Source organism: Engystomops pustulosus, chromosome 4 (assembly GCF_040894005.1).
Source record: "Engystomops pustulosus chromosome 4, aEngPut4.maternal, whole genome shotgun sequence".
NCBI classification, from domain to species: domain Eukaryota; kingdom Metazoa; phylum Chordata; class Amphibia; order Anura; family Leptodactylidae; genus Engystomops; species Engystomops pustulosus.
Genome location: NC_092414.1, coordinates 174,452,828 through 174,475,631, shown reverse-complemented (window position 1 = coordinate 174,475,631; position 22,804 = coordinate 174,452,828). Strand labels below are relative to the sequence as shown.

The 22,804-nt window shown below is 41.6% G+C and overlaps 1 protein-coding gene across 2 annotated transcripts in view; it reads left to right on the top strand.

Moving 5' to 3' along the window:
* The window catches only part of LOC140127650 (protein FAM169B-like), a 34,051-nt gene extending 11,451 nt beyond the window's left edge, over window positions 1–22,600 (top strand). The window contains exons 2-8 of one of the 2 annotated variants that reach the window (XM_072148575.1): window positions 2,444–2,580; window positions 6,599–6,698; window positions 7,743–7,828; window positions 11,456–11,633; window positions 18,804–18,992; window positions 20,565–20,689; window positions 21,381–22,600. In XM_072148575.1, coding sequence (XP_072004676.1) covers window positions 2,444–2,580; window positions 6,599–6,698; window positions 7,743–7,828; window positions 11,456–11,633; window positions 18,804–18,992; window positions 20,565–20,689; window positions 21,381–21,551 — 986 coding nt within the window. In that variant the 3' untranslated portion in view covers window positions 21,552–22,600. The remainder of the gene's footprint in view (window positions 1–2,443; window positions 2,581–6,598; window positions 6,699–7,742; window positions 7,829–11,455; window positions 11,634–18,803; window positions 18,993–20,564; window positions 20,690–21,380) is intronic. The other variant, XM_072148576.1, reaches the window with a different exon arrangement.
* The last annotated feature ends 204 nt before the right edge of the window (window positions 22,601–22,804 follow it).

Below are 22,804 nucleotides of genomic sequence, written 5' to 3'. Positions count from 1 at the left end.
ATCTCCTAGTCAGAACGCTAAAGAAGATTTTAAGTAGAAAGTGGAGGATGGAGATGTTGTATGAAAAACTACAGAATTTCATTTACACGTAACAAGTATGACAAACACCTGCAACAATCTTTGACTTGACTTTCTTATTGACTTGTCAATTACTTCTGTTGTGTGATATTGTGCTGCCGCTTGGTATTAGATTCACTGCTTGAATCATCATCCATTCAGTTTGTAGCATAAATTGCATTCCTTCTATCAATGCTCCATCTAACTAGAGGGATAATGGTATAGCAGTAATGTCATGTAGAAAACAATACAAGTATTTTTGTGACATAATTAATTAGGGTTTCAAAGTAGTAACTTGTGTGTAATATATAAAGGATTTCTCTAGTATTACATGACTATTAGGACGCATTTACTTGTTAAGATATGTACAGGCGGTCCCCTACTTAAGAACACCCGACTTACAGACAACCGGACCACTGGATTTTGGCAATTTACAATACTTTAGTCCTAGGCTACTATAAACAGCTATAACAGTTATCAAAAGTGTCTGCAATTAAGCTTTATTATTACTCCTGGTTCTGATGACAATCCAACTAGAGATGAGCGAGCACTAAAATGCTCGGGTGCTCGTTATTCGAGACGAACTTTTCCAGATGCTCGAGTGCTCGTCTCGAATAACGAGCCCCATTTAAGTCAATGGGAGACCCGAGCATTTTTTTAATAAAACTGAACAGTAAAAGAACAGTGCAAAAAAAAAATTCCAGATGTTTGCAGATGTTTTACTTGTAAGAACACATTGAAATAACACTATTCTTCACTTTGCAGGTGTTCGCGCGTGTCTCCCGCTAAGTTAGGAGATGTGCACGAACATCTGGAATGTGAAGAATAGTGTTCTTTCAATGTGTTCTGCACTTAAATGGTCCTGTGTTCTCTGTGTTCACTGTTTTTAATGTTTTAATTCTATTCTTCACATTGCAGGTGTGCGCGCGTGTCTCCCGATAGGTTCGGAGATACGCGCGCACAGCTGCAAAGTGAAGAATAGAATTAAAACATTAAAAACAGTGAACACAGGACCATTTAAGTGCAGAACACATTGAAAGAACACTATTCTTCACATTCCAGATGTTCGTGCACATCTCCTAACTTAGCGGGAGACACGCGCGAACACCTGGAAAGTGAAGAATAGTGTTATTTCAATGTGTTCTTACAAGTAAAACATCTGCAAACATGTGTAATATTTTTTTTTTTACAATAAAAATACTTTTATTCAATTTATTTTATTAATTTAACGCTCGAACTCGAGCCGGCGAGATACTCGTCCGAGTAACGAGCCGGTCCGAGTATGCTAATACTCGACCGAGCAGTATACTCGGACGAGTATACTCGCTCATCTCTAAATCCAACATTTTTAAAATCCAATTGTCACAGAGACCTTAAAAATTCTGGCTGGGGTTACAATTATAAAATATACAGTTCCGACTTACATACAAATTCAACTTAAGAACAAACCTCCAGAACCTATCTTGTACGTAACCCGGGGACTGCCTGTACATGGAGCTTTTGAAGCCAAAACCCGGTGTGGATCCAGATGAGTAAGAAGTTATACATGACAGATAGTACTTTTCTTTTTCTTTCCTATCTGCTATGGAGTTTGGCTTCAAAATCTGGAGACTGCTTGTATATGCAATAGCTGCATCTATATTGCTGGGTGCCGGTGATATATTATTTATTCTAATGCCAACTTTCATGTTTTAGGGCTATACCTGTTTTTCCCATAAGTTTTTCATTGTGAATTTCCTCTTTTACTCCTGATGTAAATAGATAAGAGTTGTGTCCATATACAGTGTAAGGTCTCTTGCCCACAAATGATTTTCCTGTACTGTCCGAGTCCGAGTCAGACACATCGTCAGTGTTATTGTGTCACATGTTTTTTTTTTGAAGCCCATTGATCCAATCCTACGAGAGAAAATTTTGTCATGTGTGAAATTTGCAAATTGAAGGAAAAATAAAACGGACAGCACTCGGATGCCATTTTAGTGCAATCAGTTTTTTTACACATACGTTTCAAGGACGTAGCTCAGTGTAGCTAGGACTGAAATTGGACGAAACTGATCAAAACTGGCAAATTTCACTGACCAAAATTGTACAATTTGACAATTAGTTTGAGGGTAACTGGCCTAAAACTGACAGCTGTGCATAAGGGCATACCAAAAATTGGTAACACCAGGTTGTAAAAATTTTTAGGAGTGGTAACAGGATTGACACCACACATACTCCTGAATAGTTATATCATGGGGTGGCGACAAGTCCCCTTAAATGTCTTTTGAATGTTCAAGAGTAGTTTATCCGTTACAGAATCACTACTTTTCTCTGATAAACCCATGTTCTGAGAAGGTTAATGGGATGGAACTACATATTGCATCTAACACAAGGTGTCATTTTGTAGAGCGCTGCTCCCTGGTTGACAATATTACGCTGTCAGATTTGCGAGGTGTCTTGGAGAGTTCAGCCCAGCACTACCTGCATATAAGACAGCATCATGGACCCTCTGATGAATCCTTCTCCTGTCCAGATGGAGAGAAGGTATGTGATGTATGTGTGTGAAATAAGTGCATGTGGTTATGTGACTTCACCATTGAGCCAGTATACACGTCTACTGACTGTATTGCCAGGCAGTGGTCTTCACAATTCCTGTGCGGACTATGGCTTTCAGCCTGAATTTCTTGCCTGCTTTTTTATGTTGTTTCTCTTACAGATCTGTGTACCTAATTTCCAGTTGTGCAACCTTAAAATAACATGTTTGCCAGTAAAAAGGCCCACCCAAACTGTTCAGCTCTCAGCATCCACAGGCAGAGACCCCGTTTGAACCTAGGTTTTTTTTTTCTTCGCTTCCCTGTTTTAGAGTCCCCCCACGTCCCTCACATATTTTCAATGCCTCAACTATATTCGCCACCTTCAGCCGAGAGGCTCTTCCTAAACTGAGCAGAAATTCTTATGAATCCTCAGCTGTTTTGCATGCTTCCAGCAGTAGACGTTGAGCCAGGGCTTGTATTTCATTGGAGCGCCCTCCGCTGACTTTAACTAAAAACACAAAGCGTTAGTAGAGGTTCCTCAGAAGTCTTTGAGAAAAGAACAAGATGTCATACCTACAGTACTGAGCACAAAAGTGTAGCCACAACACAGGGCATAGGATCTGGTCTTTTTGCAGCCAGAGATTTTGGTGCAGAGAAAGAAGCAGCTTATTTGGCACCTAACCCTTTAAAAAAAAGCAACCAGCAATGTGAGTGTGGGAGTGAGGGGGCAGCTAGTTGGGTAACATGTAGAAAGCTGGGTAGAGAGAAGAGTTGCATGGAGCCTAGTCCTGATCTGGTGCACCCCAATACGCTTGCGAAGCTGGCAGAAGAGGGGGTTATAAGCAGAGGGATAGCAATCCTGCAGCAAGATGTGGCCTAAAGCAATCAGGGGATTGTTTGCTGCAGTAGGAAAGGAAATGGGAGCACACGAAAGGTGAGACAGGTGCTGCTAGAGGGAGATTTCATTAGTTTGGGGACAAAGACCATGAATACCAAACAGTGTGTTGTTTGCTGGGTGCTTAGGTTTGGCATGTTGCGGATCGGGTTGACCGATTACTCGTAGCGCCTGGTGAGGATCCAGCAGTCATGGTCCAAATTAACTTTAATGACAAAGTAAGAGGTTGGTGAAAGGTACTCAAGCAAGGACCTCAAAGGTAGTTTTCTCTGAAATACTACCTGTACCACGTTCCACACCAGAAGGGCAGCGGGAGATCAGGGAGGTAAATAAGTGGCTCAAAAGTTGGTGTAGGAAGGAGGGGTTTGGATTCATGGAGAACTGGGCTGACCTTTCTGTTGGCTACAGGCTCTGGATGTAATGCCAGAAGCCTCACAAACAAAATGGAGGAACTGGAACTCTTAATGTTGGAGGCAAATATGATCTAGTGCAGTGATGGTGAACCTTTTAGCGACCTTTAAGTGCCCAAACTGCAAACCCAAATACCCTTCATTTATCGTGAGGTGCTCTTCAACAACGTTCAATCTTACTGGCCTCCTGAGGACACCAACACAGTAGAAAGAAGGAGGGAAAATTTGCATCATTGTAGCTTCTTTCCAGTGTCCCTCTGTACACAGAGAATCATGGGGCCAGCAGGAGGTCCTTCAGAGATAATTAGGCCCCGTCTACACATCTTTGAGTCCTGCCTGGTCCGGGTGCCCACAGAAAGAGCTTGGAGTGCCGCAGGTTTGCCACCACTGATCTAGTGGGTATCGGTGAGACACGGCTGGACATTGGCTATGACTGGGCTCTTAACCCAGACGCAGCCAGTTTGTATGTTAAGGCTCGGCCTCTTTTTTTTGTAATCTGGCATGTGTCACTTTATATGGTTATAACTTTTGAACACTTTAACTTACCAAAATGATTTTGAGATTGTTTTTTCGTGACACATTGTACTTCATGTTGGTTGTAAATTTTGAAAGATATGTTTTGCGTTTATGACAAAACCAAAAATTTGTCATTTTCAAAATTTGAAATTATCTGCTTTTGCGACGGGCAGTTTTATCACTCGAATTAGTTACTTACTCACATTTACCATATCTCAACTTTATCTCAGTTTTAATTGCGTTTGTAATATAACATTATTTGAACCCCCCCCCATGATTCCCCCTATTTTCAAAAGTACACACTTCATACTATTAAAAACTGCTTTAAGGAAGATTTTTAACCTTTTGTGCACTGCATAGTAATTAAAACAAGATGAAGGTGAAATTTAGAATGGTCTAATTTTGTCGGTAATACATTCATTTAGTCCTAAAATTTACACATTTAATAATAATGTGTAATAAAGGAAACCCATCTTAAAATCTGTTATGCATGTTATGTTTGGAGGAAAGGAGCGCGCTGCAGCTGCCAGTTTTATCCTGTAGAACTTTGTGGATTTTAGTTTACTCCATTAGCGTCCTTTTGTAGGCTATACCATTTTTTTACGTTTTTTTTGCAATTATACCATTTTTGGGTTGGTATGTCTTATTGTTGAAAACATATTAACTTTTTGTTGGGAGTGGAGGAGTTGAAAAGCTTTGACTTTTTGGTGTTCACCATATAGCCTAATAAACGTCTTATTTTTTTCTATGGGTCAGTACGATGACGTGGATACCATACCTAGATATTTTTTCTTATTTTTTACTAAATATCTCACAATACAACCTAATATGGGGAAAATCTATCTTTTTTGCGTAGTGGCATAACTGTTTTATTTTTTTGTCTAGGGAGCTGTTTGGTGGTTTGTTTTTTTGTGGGACATGTAGTACTTTGCAGCAGTATAATTCTGGACTAAATATGTTTTTTGATCACTTTTTGAGGTTTTAACAGTTTTTTTATGCCGTTCATCGTGTGGGTTCAATAATGATTTATTTTTATTCTACGGATCATTACGGACACGGTGATACTATAGGTGTGGGAATTGTGTTATGATTTTGACCTTTTTCACAGTGTATGCCATTTTATGTGTTCATGTAGATTATGGGAATTTTTATTAATTAATTTTTTTTATTGCATAACTTATTTTTTTTACTTTTTTTTATTACTTCCACCATGGGATATGTACTAGCAATCAGATGATTGCTTGTTCATGATGATACTCTGCAATATTGATGTATTGCAGGGTATTAGTTGTGTCAGCCTATGCGCATGTATAAGCTGACACTGGGCCTTATCGGACCGCAGCGCTGCCATATAAATGATCACATGTTGTTAATGGGTTAAGGACTGGTTCTCTCCACAGGACTGGCACATAGCAGATCGATCAAAAAACGATGCTGAAAAAAACATATCTGTCAGTTTAACTTCTGTTACTGGGAAAACATTTGAGGTGTTTGTTAGAGATGTTATCCTGGAATATCTCAGTGTACACAACCTTATAACTTTAGTTCGCAGGTTTTTACCCAAAACTATGCCATGTTGGACCTGGTCTAAGCCTTATGATGTATCCAGCGGGACATGGGAGGACATGGCCACTCCTGCGCTGGTGTATAATAAATCTCCCCCATAGTTTATAATGTTGAGTAAAAAAGTATAAACTGGCAATAATATAGTTCATCTATACATTTAATCCCTGAGTGTTTCATAAAAAAACTGTAAGGGTGCCCACAACAATGCTAGACAGAGCCTTCTCCCATAAAGTACAAGAATTTTGCAATTCTAAAAAAATAGAAACAAATTAACTATATATAGTGCCTGAAAGTGTACATTTCTTGTTGATTACCCCAGAGTATTGGTGCGGAGTCCTTGCATCATATTTCTGTATGATGCAAGGACTCCTGTTCTGTGCATTATGTTGGGTCCATGGGGTCAGACCAACAAGCGGGTTAGTTTCCACGAGTTTGTTTGCAGCCGGCCTTATACTGCATAGCCTTATACTTCTTATGAAACAAAATCATTTTCCTAGAGGAGGACTAATTTGCATAAACCATCTGGATATCCACAAGCAGAATCAGAACTTTTAGAGACAGATACAAAATTCGCTCCCAACATTGATTTTTTTTTGCCTATGTAATTAAAATTTTAAGAAACTTTTATTTTCCTTTTCCAGATAAAAGTAGACGAAGATTGTGTTCTCCATGCACCATTGTACCGTGATGCGGATTCCCAGAAAATGCTGCTCTTGCTAGACCCAAAGAAAAGAGACTCAGGTGTGAAATAGTTTTGGTGATTAAGTTTGGTTAACTTCCCCTAGGCCAAGGGTTCTTAACCTTGTTTGAGGTATTGCACCCACCAGTTTCATATGCACATTCACCGAACCCTTCTTTAGTGATTAATCAAATATGTGGCGGAGGCTCCGCCGAACCCCTGACACAGACTCACCGAACCCCTAGGGTTCGATAGAACCCCGGTTAAGATCCACTGCCCTAGGTTGAACACATATAAGAGAGGTAAGATGGTGGACTTGGGATAACTTCACCATAGAAAAATGTAGTGAAGTCTGTCATGGCACCGACTGGGATGTTTTTCGATGGAGTCTAAGAATTCAATGAACAATCTTAGAGCCAGTGTCCTCACAGGATGGATCACTTTGATGATCCTCATGGATTCTTAAAATCTCTATAGAAGAAAAGGCCATTACTGTGTAGAAGGTGTGCTTAAAGGAAACCTACCATTTGATTTGATGCATTATGAAGCAAACATACTCTTGAGACTGCTGTAGCTACACTGATGCAGGATCATATCTTGGTTAATCCCTGTGCTGAGTGGTTTTGCTGATAAAACGGACGTAACAACATAATAATGAAGCTCTGCCCCTTCTATGGCTCCTTCAGCGCTTGCTTCCGCGCTTCTCCTAGCCTGTGAGTTTTTCTCTGCAGGAGATGATGATGCAATCACTTTCTCCCTCCCAGACAGAATAATCAATTGCTGCACCCCCCCAGCTGCTGTGTATGAGTGATCTAGCTCAGGTTGATTAGTCATGTCTTGACTAACCGCCATTTGTAATTCCAAGGCAGCCATGCTGACCCAGCTTTACCAAGGTAACCTGCATGTTACAATTGTTTTTTCAGCAAAACCACTCAGCTCAGGGATTAACCAAGATCTGATCCTGCATCAGTGTAGCTACAGCATTCTCAAGGTATATTTGGTTCATAATGCATGAAATCAAATGGTTGATTTCCTTTAATGTGTCAGATATACCTCTTTGTTGTGTCTTTTTTTAATTGTTTTATTTCTATTTTTTGATGTGTCAGTTGTGGCTGTGTATCTGAATGACAAGTGGTGGGGTGTAGATGAATTATTACACTCATGCGTTCCAGTCCAGCCAGGTCTTAAAAAGGTGAGTTTTAATTTCCACATATTACTTTGGGTTTTCTCATCCGAGACCGCTCCTATCGTCATGCATCATGCAGACTTTTTTCCTACATAAGTGCGTGCCTGCAAAATGTAATGGCAGCCATACAGATTAATGGACGGCAGTATATTGCATGTACAGTTAAGGGGTCACCAAGGTGGGGGACATAATGAAGGAATAATAAAGGAAAATTTGCCAGTTTCTGATGTAGAAGCCCTAAAATAATCACAAATTCTTGCTCAATCCAAGTGAATGGACACAGCCGCTGGCCTGCCCCGTGCCTGCGCACTTTTTAAAAACCTGCACAATTCTGGTGTCCTATTAGATGGGAGGATCTGTGTCCCTAGGTCAAACAGAAATGGAGATATCCACCTTAAAAATTACAATGAAGAATTGAGATCTGTATTTAAAGGGAACCTGTCACCAGAGTGCTATTCTCATCAAGGGACAGGTTGCTACAGACAACATTTTTTTTTTTAAAATGTGTGTTATATGGTGTATGAAACTGAACCTGGCTCCCAGCCTGTGAGTCCCCGGCGAGGAAAAAATTCAAATGACAATTTGTTGTGTAATATATTCACTGCTCTACTGATTCCTGCCCCTCCCCCTGATGATGTGTGCACTTACTTTAGACATTCTCTCCCTCCGTGCAAGGCGAGGATGTGAGAGTAGGGAGGATGCAAGGAAGAAAATATTGTTGGCAGTGAACTGACATGTCATCAGTGGGGAGGGGCAGGAGAGCAGTGAATATATTATACAGCAGACAGAAGTGGTCATTTGAAGCTTTCGTCTCTGGGACTCACTGGCAGGGACAAAACAGAGACATTTTTTGAAAACATATTTGGCATATATAATACTTTGTCCATAGCAACCTGTCCCCTGATAAAAATCGCACTTTGGTGACAGGTTCCCTTTAAAAATCTAATTTTTTACTGTAACTTTAGAAATGTATATCTCCAGTTCTGTTTGACCTTGAAATACAATCAAGGGGGGATTCTCCTCTTTAATAGAAGACCAGAATTGTATTTGTAGGTACCACCGTTCTGGTGCACAAGAAATATCAAGAAGGGGTTAATTTTTTGGTGATGGACTATTGCAGCAGGGACCCTTTTTTCCCCCATTAAAGCAGTTTGTATTAAGTTTGCAGATTATCTCCTATCCAACAGCTGGGACCCCCACTGAGCATAAGAACAGGAACCCCAGCAATCCGGAGAAAGGGATCCCATTTTCACTAAAGTGTGGATGAAGGATAACGTGCAAGCTTTGCACAACCCCTATAAAAGGGATTTTCCAAGTTTTGAAGTTATCCCCTCCTCATTGTTGGGGTCCCATTCTCAAAAAAAATCAGGATCAGTGGGGTTCCCAGCAGTCAAACTGATCGTGTTGTTATCTGCTGTGGCTAAGTAATAACTACTAAACTAGGGACAACCCCTTTTAAGTTTTAATTATCTCATGCACTGTACAGCATGTTATATTGTCATTCTAGGTCATCCCATCCAAGTATTGGTCTTTGTAATGGGGAATACATATAAAGTTATAAAGGAATCTGCATTTATATTGGTGCATAGAAAATCTCATTGCTTGTTCACTGCGTCATCTTTACCCTATGAACAATGTTCCCATCTGGAATGTGGATTGAGGGGAATAGGAACATATGTCCTGTAGCTGTCACCTTTAGATGATAACACTCCACATGACACTTTGCATTTCAGGCCTGTGATAGATTTATCAGGTCACATGTTTCTCCGCCCGTTATGCTTTGGTACATAGAATGACAATGGTAGAGCACATCAGCACAACAGTTGGTGCACAGAATAAGATCCCATTCCTGACAGAGATTAATAATGATAAATCTAGCACTCTGAATGTATTGGCTGCACATTCTTCTGAGTCTTCAGAAAGCTGAAGGTTCTGTATCAATCATGTTCTTGGTGGCTACCCTATCAATGGGACTATGAAGACATTGGCATTGACTCCATTAGAACATTATACCACTAACTGACTTATAGTTTGGTTGACATAACTTTTGGCAACAATCTTGATAAACCCTATTAAAGGAAATCAACACTAACTACAAATACTCACCTCCATTCCTTTTGATGTTGACCCCAGGGGTGTCCTTTTCTAGTCTTGACATGCCCGGATCACCTAGAAAAGAAATTTCTAATTAGCAGGGAAAAGATGTCCAGTGCTCCAGGCTGCTAATTATGCATGGCCTCGCCAACTCTTTCTCCCATGTTGGAAATGGAGCACCTTTCTCCCATAATTAGCAGACTGGAGCACCTGACATCTTGTCCTCGCACTTAGGGCTGCTAATTATAAGTTTTTTTTTTTAGGTGATCCCGGCATGTCAAGCTTATAGAAGGACATTGCCGGGATCAACATCATAATGCCCCAAATGATAATTGTTGTAATATAGAACATTCTATATGTAATGAGTACATATGTAAGTGATATACAGTATTAGAATTAAAGGATAACTTTATTGGGTAAAACTATAAAATTTAAAGGCCATTAGAGGCATTTGGATCCTGAATACAACATAAGATATGGTTGGGCATAGAGTCATACACGTTTTATAATGTATCCTGCAGTTGTTGCATGTGGGCTGTAACCACCTGCGCAGTCTTAGGCCTCATCAACACAAATGTACTGGGGACGGAGATCCAGCTGCACAATTTACGGCCACTCAGGGTCGCCAAAGACGTTGCATATGGCTGTGGTGCACACAAGTTATCTTACTGCACCATGACCGTGTATGAAAAAATATAGAACATGTCCTATATTTTGCTGTATTGTGGCGCCAGCCACTAATCATTCTATAGATAGGGGAGGGGTGAGGAGCGCTCACCACTCCTCTCTCCTGCACCCAGCTGGGGCATCCGTTGGTGTACAATCATGCCTTAGGGTGAATACCCAAGTAGCGTGTTACATGAAACTTCCTCTGCTTTAGGGTACATTAACACTAACGCGTCGTACCGTAGTACGGCGGGCACATGTCAGCGCTGGGGAGTGGCGGAGGGGGTGAGTGCCACTCACCCCTGCCCCTCTCCACAGAGAAACATGGCGCACGGCGCCGTATTCTGGGGAAAGATAGGAACTGTACTGTACCGCTCCATACAGCGCCGTTTGCCCATTGCCGGCCTATGGGGGACGAATATACGTCGGCCGTATAAACGTCCACCAATGGCTGTGTGAATGAGGCCTTAGTGAGATTACATCAGTCTAAGGGAAGGGGGAAGTGCTGAGGGAGCAGAGATGGAAGGAAGACAGTGTAACAGCCGGTGAATCTGCTGCACGGAGGAACCTTTCAGGCTTATTAGCATAGTTCTAAAAGTTGATTTCAAATGAAGGAGGCCATGGATAACAAATATAAGAAGATTACCGCAGGCACCGTGCCTGGGTCTATAAGTAAGTGTCCCTGGTTTATTGATAGTAGATTTCCTGTAATGTTATTTTTCCAGCGTCATGTCACTGTTTTCTGGAGGACCTGAAACATGGATCAATAACTTTATTACTCATGTAGCTAGCCTGAGAAGTGATCTTGTCAGCAGTTTGTAATTCTTTGAGTAGCAGAACTTCCCTTGAGTAATGAAATGTGTCATTTCCCAGGTTCAGACATGCGGAGAAAGGATTGTCCTCTTTGTTCTGAATTGCCTGGTGTGTGGCTTTGTGGAGGGCGGTGATTCGGAGAATGGGGTTTGCTTCCTTCCACACTCTGCAGGGGAACATGCCAAGATATTTTGGCACCACGGTGAGGCTGTGGCATTTTACACGTACAAAAACAAAGGTGAATGTCCCAAATGTCACTTTATCTGTGTTTTATTGTCTCCATTGAAATATACAATATCCAGTGGAGACTTATGCATCTACAGTTACTGTTTTGTGTCCCTTTTTAACAGTGCAGGAAGTAAACGGTTAAAACCCAAGTTGAGTATAAGCTCATAAAAAGAAAGGAAGAGAGGTTTTTTTTTGTTTAACGATTTCCCATCACAATGTGAAATTGGAACCACGTTTTCAAAGCATCTCCGACATTGGCCTGTGGATTTCGGTTGCTAATTGTCACATGGTTTTAATTGTATTACGGAAATGGGATTTAATATTAGTCAATGACATAAACTTCAACTCCTCTTTCAGAAATCCCTGTTTCCCCATCAACGTTTACTAGTTTGTTTTAGTTAAGGATCAGCTTCCCTATTAATCTCTAACCCTGGCTAGTTGTTACAGCGCACCGCAAGTAAAAAAAAAAAAATTACAACTTCACAGAATTCTCATATCACTGAGCACATGTTACATTTTCTGTTCTTTTCCCTCCCCAACTGTTTGTATACGTTTGCTCAATCTACTGTAATAACAAGAATTTATTAGCTAGTAAATGCAAAAGGATACAATGGGGCACTTTTACTCACCCGGGCCATTCGCGTTCCAGCGGCGGCTTCGGGTTTTCCGGCGATTTATGAAGGTCCTGCGCCAGGTCGCTGCTGTGCCGAGTTGCGTCGGAGTTCACTGATCTCTTCCTGGTGCATGTAAGTATGGCGCGTGCGACCAATTTTTTTTTAAATGCGTCGGTTTTTCCGAAAACGTCAGTTTTTTGTTCGACCACGCCCCCCGACTTCCGTCGCGTGCATGCCAGCGCCGATGCGCCACAATCCGATCGTGTGCACCAAAATCCCGGGGCAATACAGGGAAAATCAATGCAAAACGGAAAATTTCGGGTATCACGTCGCAAAAACGCAAATCGGCCCTTAGTAAATGACCCCCAATAACTTGTATTATTATTGATATTATTAATCCCTTTTGTGTTTTAGCTAGTCTCACTCTCCCATTCTTTCTCTCTTTGCTCATGTATATCTTCCTCCTCCTGTATTTGACCTCAGCAGGGAGGAAGTAAAGGTCTGCAGAATTTCAGGCCTCTGCACCAAAATAAAATGAATAACATTTACATCCTGCAAGTTTATGAAGATAATTCCACTACTTTAATAGAGATCTATTTTAACTTTCCATTTATGATTTTTGGAAAATAATAACAAGATAACAGTACCACAATGTATGTTACATTGCTAAACAATCACAAGATGACATGTACCATGCCAATAGTAAACATTCCTGCAAGATCCCTTGCTTGTGTGTTAGGTTACAGGAGAAAGGAAAATAAGAAAGAAAACTGAGCCAAATTCCACCCCCCTTCCCGAAAAACTTCTCATGCAGATACCAAGGGCTTGCGTCCTTAAAGGGAACCTGTCATCAGGAACAGCACAATAAACATTACTCAAGCTTCTATGTTTACTTCCTGTAGATAGACATCGGTCCATGGTCATTTGATGTCATGTGATGTGATGTCATGGTGTGTGTGTAACAAGCCATGCACCTGTGTGACATCACATGGCCATGGACCGGCATTTATCTTCAGGAAGTAAATGATGAAGCTTCCTGTTGCATGGCAGCAAGCAAACAACAAGCAGAGAGCTTGGAAAAAAAAATGATACAGAAAGTATACTGTAACTTTTCATTACTCAAACAATATAAAATTATTTGCTGAAATTATTTGCTTATAGTGGACAACCCCTTTAAAGGAAACCTACCATTTAGAATGGCAGGGGTAAGCTGTAAGTACTGAGCACCAGCTCAGGGTGAGCTGGTGCCGGTGCTTACTTTCGTTAGTGTTATAAACCGCGGTATCGCGGTTTTAACACTTTTTAAACATTAGAGCAGAAGAGGCTTCGGCGGTGTGCGCGCAACATCTCCGCTATTTCCTATGTAGGCGCGCGGTCGCGCGCAGCGCCGAAGCCCCTTCTGCTCTAAAGTTTAAAAAGTGTTAAAACCGCGATACTGCGGTTTATAACACTAACGAAAGTAAGTACCGGCACCAGCTCACCCTGAGCTGGTGCTCGGTACTTACAGCTTACCCCTGCCATTCTAAATGGTAGGTTTCCTTTAAAGTCTCTTTCTCCCTTTGTCTATGTTGGCCCCACCTGCTTGCATGTAGCTCCGCACACAACCACGTGGTATATGAAATGGTGAGAAGATCGGCAGATTTCTGCTCAGTGATCATTGCTAAATACACCGTGCAGTTAGAGGGATAGCATTCTGGTAATGACAGGGAGAGGATTTCCTGTCTGCTCAATTCCAGATTTGAAGAGACACAGAGCTGTCAGTCAAAAGAAGGAGGCAGAGTATAATTACTGGAAAACCTGACTCTTCTTTTCAGAAGTTGACTCATGTCTACTCATTTGCATATTGTAAAAAAGACTGTAATTAAGGTACAGTGCCTCAGTGGCATGTAATATTGGGCAAAATTTTTAACCCTTTACCAGCAGGTATCACTGGTTTGAGGAGTAAAGTTAAGTTGCTGTTTTAGTTCCATTGATTAATGGCCGAAATATAGAGCACATATCAGTTTTAGTCCATCTACTCCATTTGTGGCTCAATCCACTTCACCTTTGATTCCTTAAGAGAAATAGGTGGAACAATTGGATTCAACCAAAGCTGTAAAATGCTCTATCTCATAGCTGTGGTCTGGAGTCCCATGATTTGCGACAAAGAAAGAGATATATACCGTATATACTCGAGTATAAGCCGAGACCCCTAATTTTGACACAAAAAACTGGAAAAACCTATTAACTCAAGTATAAGCCGAGGGTGGGAAATGCATTGGTCACAGCCCCCCTATTATATAGCCTGCCAGCCCCCTCAAGTATATAGCCTGCCAGCCCCCTCGAGTATATAGCCTGCCAGCCCCCTCGAGTATATAGCCTGCCAGCCCCCTCGAGTATATAGCCTGCCTGCCCCCTCGAGTATATAGCCTGCCTGCCCCCTCGAGTATATAGCCTGCCTGCCCCCTCGAGTATATAGCCTGCCTGCCCCCTCGAGTATATAGCCTGCCAGCCCCTGCTGGTCCGTTGCAGGCACCATGACATCAGCCGCAAGTTGACATCATAGTGTGTGCCGATGCGGCTGACGTCACGAAGACTGTGACGGACCAGGACCCGATGTCGGAGCCGTAATGGATGCCGGGGAGCGTCAGAAGGCGAGTTAACTTTTTGTTTTTTCATTGACTCGAGTATAAGCCGACTTAGGGGTTTTTAGCACATTTTTTGTGCTGAAAAACTAGGCTTATACTCGAGTGTGTGTATATATGTATATATATATATATATATATATACACTCACCGGCCACTTTATTAGGTACACATGTCCAACTGCTCGTTAACACTTAATTTCTAATCAGCCAATCACATGGCGGCAACTCGGTGCATTTAGGCATGTAGACATGGTCAAGACAATCTCCTGCAGTTCAAACCGAGCATCAGTATGGGGAAGAAAGGTGATTTGAGTGCCTTTGAACGTGGCATGGTTGTTGGTGCCAGAAGGGCTGGTCAGAGTATTTCAGAAACTGCTGATCTACTGGGATTTTCACGCACAACTATCTCTAGGGTTTACAGAGAATGTTCCGAAAAAGAAAAAACATCCAGTGAGCGGCAGTTCTTTGGGCGGAAATGCCTTGTTGATGCCAGAGGTCAGAGGAGAATGGGCAGACTGGTTCGAGCTGATAGAAAGGCAACAGTGACTCAAATCGCCACCCGTTACAACCAAGGTAGGCAGAAGAGCATCTCTGAACGCACAGTACGTCGAACTTTGAGGCAGATGGGCTACAGCAGCAGAAGACCACACCGGGGGCCACTCCTTTCAGCTAAGAACAGGAAGCTGAGGCTACAATTTGCACAAGTTTATGTTGTTGACGCCAAATTCTGACCCTACCATCCGAATGTCGCAGCAGAAATCGAGACTCTTCAGACCAGGCAATGTTTTCCAATCTTCTACTGTCCAATTTCGATGAGCTTGTGCAAATTGTAGCCTCAGTTTCCTGTTCTTAGCCGAAAGGAGTGGCACCCGGTGTGGTCTTCTGCTGCTGTAGCCCATCTGCCTCAAAGTTCAACGTACTGTGCGTTCAGAGATGCTCTTCTGCCTACCTTGGTTGTAACGGGTGGCGATTTGAGTCACTGTTGCCTTTCTATCAGCTCGAACCAGTCTGCCCATTCTCCTCTGACCTCTGGCATCAACAAGGCATTTCCGCCCACAGAACTGCCGCTCACTAGATGTTTTTAATTTTTCAGGCCATTCTCTGTAAACCCTAGAGATGGTTGTGCGTGAAAATCCCAGTAGATCAGCAGTTTCTGAAATACTCAGACCAGCCCTTCTGGCACCAACAACCATGCCACGTTCAAAGGCCTCAAATCACCTTTCTTCTCCATACTGATGCTCGGTTTGAACTGCAGGAGATTGTCTTGACCATGTCTACATGCCTAAATGCACTGAGTTGCCGCCATGTGATTGGCTGATTAGAAATTAAGTGTTAACGAGCAGTTGGACAGGTGTACCTAATAAAGTGGCCGGTGAGTGTATAACACGGTGAGTGTTAATATATATGAAACACTGCCTAAGCTGGGTCTAAAGGGAATGTAGAAATCTATTTTCATGGAAATAATGCTTCGAACGTTCTCGGTTCTTAAACCACTACTTCTGCTTCTGTAATGACACAAACTGCTGCATGAGTATATATAAAGTTACCTTATGTTCTCTTATCACTTTTATCTTTTTTACATATCTTCTCATGCACATTGGCAAGGGGCAAGGCAAACATTGAAAGGGTTTGCGTGGCTTAAACAACCCCTATAAAACATACATATTTTCTTGTAAAAAGTTTTTGCAGCACATAATTAACCCATTTTCTGTGGGAAATATGGCGCTATGGCCACACTGTTCTTTATCTATATATTACTGTAACTAATACATATTGTAGGGTAAATGCTCTCCTTTCCCTTGAGCCGGTGAAGCTGATTTCCCAGTGCCAGTATTTAATGATGTCTAAGTGACCCCTGTTGTCCGGTAATGACATGTTTACCCTGAGCCTGTAGTGAGACGTCAGCTTGCACAACATTGTTTGTGAGCTGCCTGTGCTGCATTCTTTCTTGGTGGTGTCAGTGTTTTTCACAAACAGGGTCAGTTTTTGGCAGCGAGGCCTCCTCTGGCCTCTCCTGTGCCAAGTCCAGCATTAAAGCAGCAGAAATAATTACCTCCTGTTGACTGTCTCATCAGAACGAAGTGACAATATCCACTGTGTGTTTTGACAATATACTCAGTCTGCTGACTTGTTCAGCCGTGGCGGATGTGAACCACTAACCAGATCTATCGCTCTTAACCCTATCATTGACTTTCCATTAAGGGGACATTAGACTTAATATATTAATTGTTATCTACTTCCTTTTTTCCTAAATCACCATATCTTGAAAAGTTGTATACATAATCAGAGGAAATGTGATGAATAATTAAAAAAAAAGTCTATTTAGCACATAGACCTCCCTATAGTAAGTCTGTGTCAAGTGCATCTCTCCCACTGACTAGTAGAATTCTGAAACATCTGTCTACAGATGGGCGTCTCTGCTTTGGCTGATTATCCAAGTGATTGGAGATGAGCAGACCTGGACTTTCATTTGGGGTCTGGATTCACTCCTGTGTGACCCAGACATATTGCAGGATTGTTGGCCGTGCAGTCAATCCAGAAAATTGACTGCCCCATTTTCTAGCCATGGCCGTGGCACACCCCTGATCAATCACAGCCGAGACTAGCAGGTAGGGGCATCAATTTGCAGGAATGGCTGCACAACCGCCAATCCGGCAATATTTATGGGTGGCGCAGGGCGAATCCAAACCCAGTTTGAGTCTGATCATCTCTATTGGTGATATATTTGGGTGTAGGAAGAACTGGTCAAGCCATGAGACAAATTTTAATGAGAATATACAACCACAAGCAGAAACAAGACAACACGGCTTTCTGCCGAGCAATTTTACTGCTTTGTAGATATTATGAAACTCTTATTGGGAAGCATGTCTAGTAAAACTAAATTACCGTATAAGGGACCATGGTGGCCCATTAAAATAATAAATTCCTAATAACCACTGCTTACCTTTCTACCACTTTATTACCAATACTCCTGGTCTTCATTCAGTTACCCAAGTGTCTTAGAAAACACTTGGAGAGCCTTGTAGCCATTGGATGAAGTAGGTCACTGCTTACACCAGCTAAGTGACCTCACCTAGTGTCTCCTGTGGTGGCACCCAGGAAGTCAAGTGCAGAGGGGACAAGGAGCATCAGTGATAGAGTGTCAGGGGATAGAGAGAGCCGTAAGTATCCATTTATTACTTTAATACCACATTGTACCTTAGAAGGGATGGCCACTTATACTTACCTTTTAAAGTTTTCTAGGAGACCCTAATAGATTACTGATATTTTACTTATTTCGATAAAGTTTCCAGTTCACTACAGGTCACTTGACCAACCAGACAGCTGGACTTGAGACGCGCTGTAACTTCCTGTTCCCTTCTGGTTAGCCCCTGTCTTAAATATTCCCAAATCAGTGGTTTGGGAATAATGCCTGCACTGTCCCCTCCACCCGCAGAAATCTAGCAGAACACAGGATGACCCGTGTCCTGCTGAAAGGAGTCATGTGACCCACTGCGTCTGGCAGCAAACTGGGAACTTTTCTTTAGGGTACGGTAAGTATAATATCAGTGACCCTATTAGGGTCTTATATTTACCCTGTTAAAGTTTTCTGTAGGAGTCCAACCCATAAAAGAAGGCTCTTTATATCAGGATACAGCCCCCACCCCTCACTGACCCTTTTCAGATCTTTTTAGTTCACAGGCCTGTGTGACATGCTATCCGGCTCACCCACCTCTATGGTACAGGAAGAGGAGAGTTTTTTTGTCTGGCATCATTCACTGCATAACATGATATGCTGCTTGATCATTGTCAATAAGCCAAGAACCCAACAAAGGTCAAAATGAGAGTCATTGGGGCACAAAACTTAGTAGAAATGACTGAAGGACTGTTGCATATTCCCACAGTTTTGCCATTTGATTAATATTTGTCTTTTATATTTGCTAACTATTTTTTATACCAGGCAGTCTGTGTGACAGGAGCAGTCAATGTTACATGTTACCGGTGCTGGACACCATCTATGTGCGCAAGAAATGGCGACGCCATGGTTTTGGGATTTCAATGCTGAAAGACTTTTGTCAGACTTTTTCCCAAGAAGTTGCATTGGGTATAAGCTCCCCTATTTCTCCAGAAATGTATTACGGTAAGAAAAGTTGAGTCCAGATTTTTATTTTAAATTTTATTTCATTTTAAATTTTTACTGTTATTCTGGCACGGGCTATAGTAAATTCTATGACCCACCATGCCCACTTTTTGAAAAAGTTTAGTAAGAAGTGGAAAAACAGAATCATAAATCATAAGAAATTGCGACCTTTTCATTCTGTGTATGTGAGAAAACTGAACGTACAAAGTATGATAAATCCTTCCGAGGGACTGCAACTTACTCAAGTCCTGTGGCTGCAAAATAAGGCCAAATCATCACCGCTCTACTACTGTGTTGAGCAGTTGGTATGAGGTGTTTGTGTTGATGTGCTATGTGCAGTGTTTCTACTCCTTGGAAGATCGTTACCTGTCTGAAAAGTTTTCCACTTAAGAATAATGTATCTCACTGGATGATGGAACAATCTGTTGTCCCATAAGTTGCAGGCAGTAGCAATTGCTGATGCTTTTTTCCCCCTTAGCATTGTTTGCACACATGCTTGAAATGTTTTGGACCAGCAAACTTCCAAAACTTCTGCTTTTACAGAGCTGGTCACACTTATTAATTATCAGTAAAACAAGAGCACCTGGCAGCTATTTATTGTCTTCAATTCAGAAAATAAAGGGAACACTTAAACAACAAAATGTAACTCCAAGTCAATCTCACTTGTGTGAAATCCATCTATCCAGTTATGAATCTACACTGATTGTGAATTTTTAGTGGTGTAGTGCAAATAGAACAGACACCACATAGAAATAATAGGCAATTAGCAAGACAACTCTTATAAAGGAGTGGTTGTGTAGGTGGTGACCGCAGACCATTTCTCTGTTTTCATCCTTTTGTCTGTTGTTTTGGTCACTTTTGCATTTCGCCATTACTTTCCTCCCTAGAGGTAGCATGAGGTAGCAACTTCAATCCACAGACGTTGCTAGAATATAGTGCAGCTCATTCAGGATGGCACATCAATGCGAGCTGTGGCAAGAAGGTTTGCTGTGTCCGTCAGAACAGTGTCCAAAGCATGGAGCAGGTACCAGGAGACCAGTACAGGAGACAGTACAACAGGAGACATGGAGGGGGTCAAAGGGCAACAACCCAGGAGTAGTGGCAGAGCCCTGCAGAATAGCCTCCTGCAGGCCACTATTATTCATGTGGCTGCTGATACTGTCAGCAACAGACTCCATTAGTGTGTTATAAAGGCCCGACATCCACAAGTTGGTGCTTTCAGCCCAACACTGTGCAGAGTGATTGGCATTTGCCGGAAAACACCAAGATTGGCAGATTGGACGTTGGTGTGCTTTGGTATTTTAGTGTTCCCTTTATTTAATTTTAGCAGGGTATATGGAAGCAGAAAGGTAGAACCTCATTGTGTAAACATTACTTCTACGTTTTGCCCCAAAACTACAAAGTAGATGTGGTCATATGTTATTAATTTGAGGTTATTGTGTCTCTGGTTTTTACATATTTACTATAACATGTTCAAAATTGAGTACAAATGTGCACACTTGGAACAGTGTTATCAATCCACCTATATACTTCAGGTAGAATAACAAACAGACTCTCTTACCTAGAATAATGTGTTCTTAGTTTGTGGTAGATTCCTAGCAGACAATCCCAAGGAACAAGATCGTTTTTGGGAAGTGGATCCTCCTGGGGACTGGAGCCAGCGTACTAATATTTGGCTGAAGATTCAGCTTGGTGAAACCCCAGTGGTAAGTTTTGTGATGCAAATGATCCCTCCCATGAGCATCAAGTTTGGGTAATCTTTTTGCAGGTATTATTCTAACCTGTCTCCACTAGTCATTCTATTTAAGCTTTTTGGTTGCCCATGGATCTAACCATAAACTAAGTCATAACAATGCTCGGGCAGGCAGCTTGTTGCCAGTAGCTGTCACCTGGACCTGCTGTACTAGGGTGGAAGTGAGGTGCTGTGAGCTGTCTACTCCTGAACTGTAAGGCCAGAAGTTTGTTCTGCAGTTGCATTGAATATGTTGTGTTTGTGCTGTAAGGGTTCTGGTAAAGCAAGGGTTAATATACTGAACGCTGCATGTATATAGATTGGACCATCAGGACCATGATCGTGTCTTCATGAGGGGGTAGTCCGAGGAGGCGGTACCTGCCGCATGAAGCTATGCAGTCACAGTGGGCCTATGGTGTGGAAGGCGTGTGAGCGTGTTTCGGCGTTTCTATTGTATGGCGCTGCAGTGCCATCGGAGGGCTAGCGATTTAACACTGCTACATCTGTTGTACAAAAGTAAGCAGCTCCAAGTGCCTTTTTTTAGGGTGACAAGTCCTCTTTAAGGATCTTCAGATGCACGGAAGCTGCGGTTTTCACACAGTAAATCTGGGTATGTCAATCTATGGTAGCTGCAAGCTAATTATATATTATTCTTCTGATTGTAGATAACAGATTGTTCTGCTGAGAGAGTATCTGAACACTCAGAAAGTGAGATTCCCACATTAGAGGGTCAGTATAATAGTGACAAAGAGGATAACTCCTCACAGCACCACAGCAAGAAGAGGAAGAAGCAAGACCACAACGTCTATGGCACAAAGCAAAGTAAAATCTGCTGATGTGACATCGGCCCAGTGTATACGTACACTGTACATACAGTATTTACAGGTGGACAGAGGATGAATTAGAACCGCTGATTCATTCTACGTAAAAGGAACAATATCAAATAATAAGTGCAATAACGGGACTATAACAGGTACTGAAGTACAGTACAAGGAAAACGTATGGCACAATGTAAAATGCACCTTAAAGCATATGTAAGGGACTATAAGAGGTTCCTTAATGAGACTTTACATAACACAATACAGGCAAGAGTTTAATGCAGAAAAAAGCATGTGCTTCCCTCTATCGCTCTCAGTGTGTCACTGCAGGGTGTGAACACCCCTCTTGTTTTTACTTGTACAAATGGTAAAAAATGCTAATTTTTTATTCCTATTATATATGTAGACAGGGTAGAGTTTGTTTAATTTATTTTTTTATTATTAAGGCTTTTGGATGTCATTTGGTACTACTGTATGGGGTCCATTTATTTACCCCCCAATGTGTAAAAATAGCAGGTCTTTTTATTGTTGTGGCAAAGTTCACATCTGTATTTAAGGAATTCTTGTTATACCCTTCCATTATAACATTATAATGATAAAAATAGAGCTGCAGCCAGTATAATTTTTATTCTGTTATATATAACTGGAGCTTCCATGCAGGTAACTGTATAGAAAATGGACGGTGTAAACAGCACCGAACTTGCTGAAATTAAAATGTTATTTTTTTACCATTTTTTGGGGGGCAATACTTTAATTGATTTTTTTATTTTGCACTAATTACTGATGGTAATACTACTGGTTAAAAAGTCAAACTTAAACAAGGGAAGTTACCATTCCCTGTTACATCGAGGCTTTGTCTGTACACATGTAGACCTTGTAACTGCGTTGTGTAGTTTGTATTCCTTTATTTCGCTGGTACGTCATGGGGGCCGCTGCTACAATCTACTGATATATTGCACTATAAATTGCATTGATTTTATGTTTACAATTAGATTTCCTATGATTTTCTTCTAAATGGGTGGATTTATATATTGTGTGACAATTATAGTAACAATAAAGCTTTTCTGCTCACACGCAATGCCACTTATTCTGCTAGACAAATACTTTCTTCTTCTTGCGTCTTGTTTGTATAAAGAAATCAGCCTTTGCATACATGAAGCAAATCATAGACATAAGCTGTGACTTCGCTAGTAATGTCATGGCAGCACATCCCCATATACCCGAAATTAGTCCAGACAGAAGAGGCATGATGGCTCAACAGCGGCAGAATG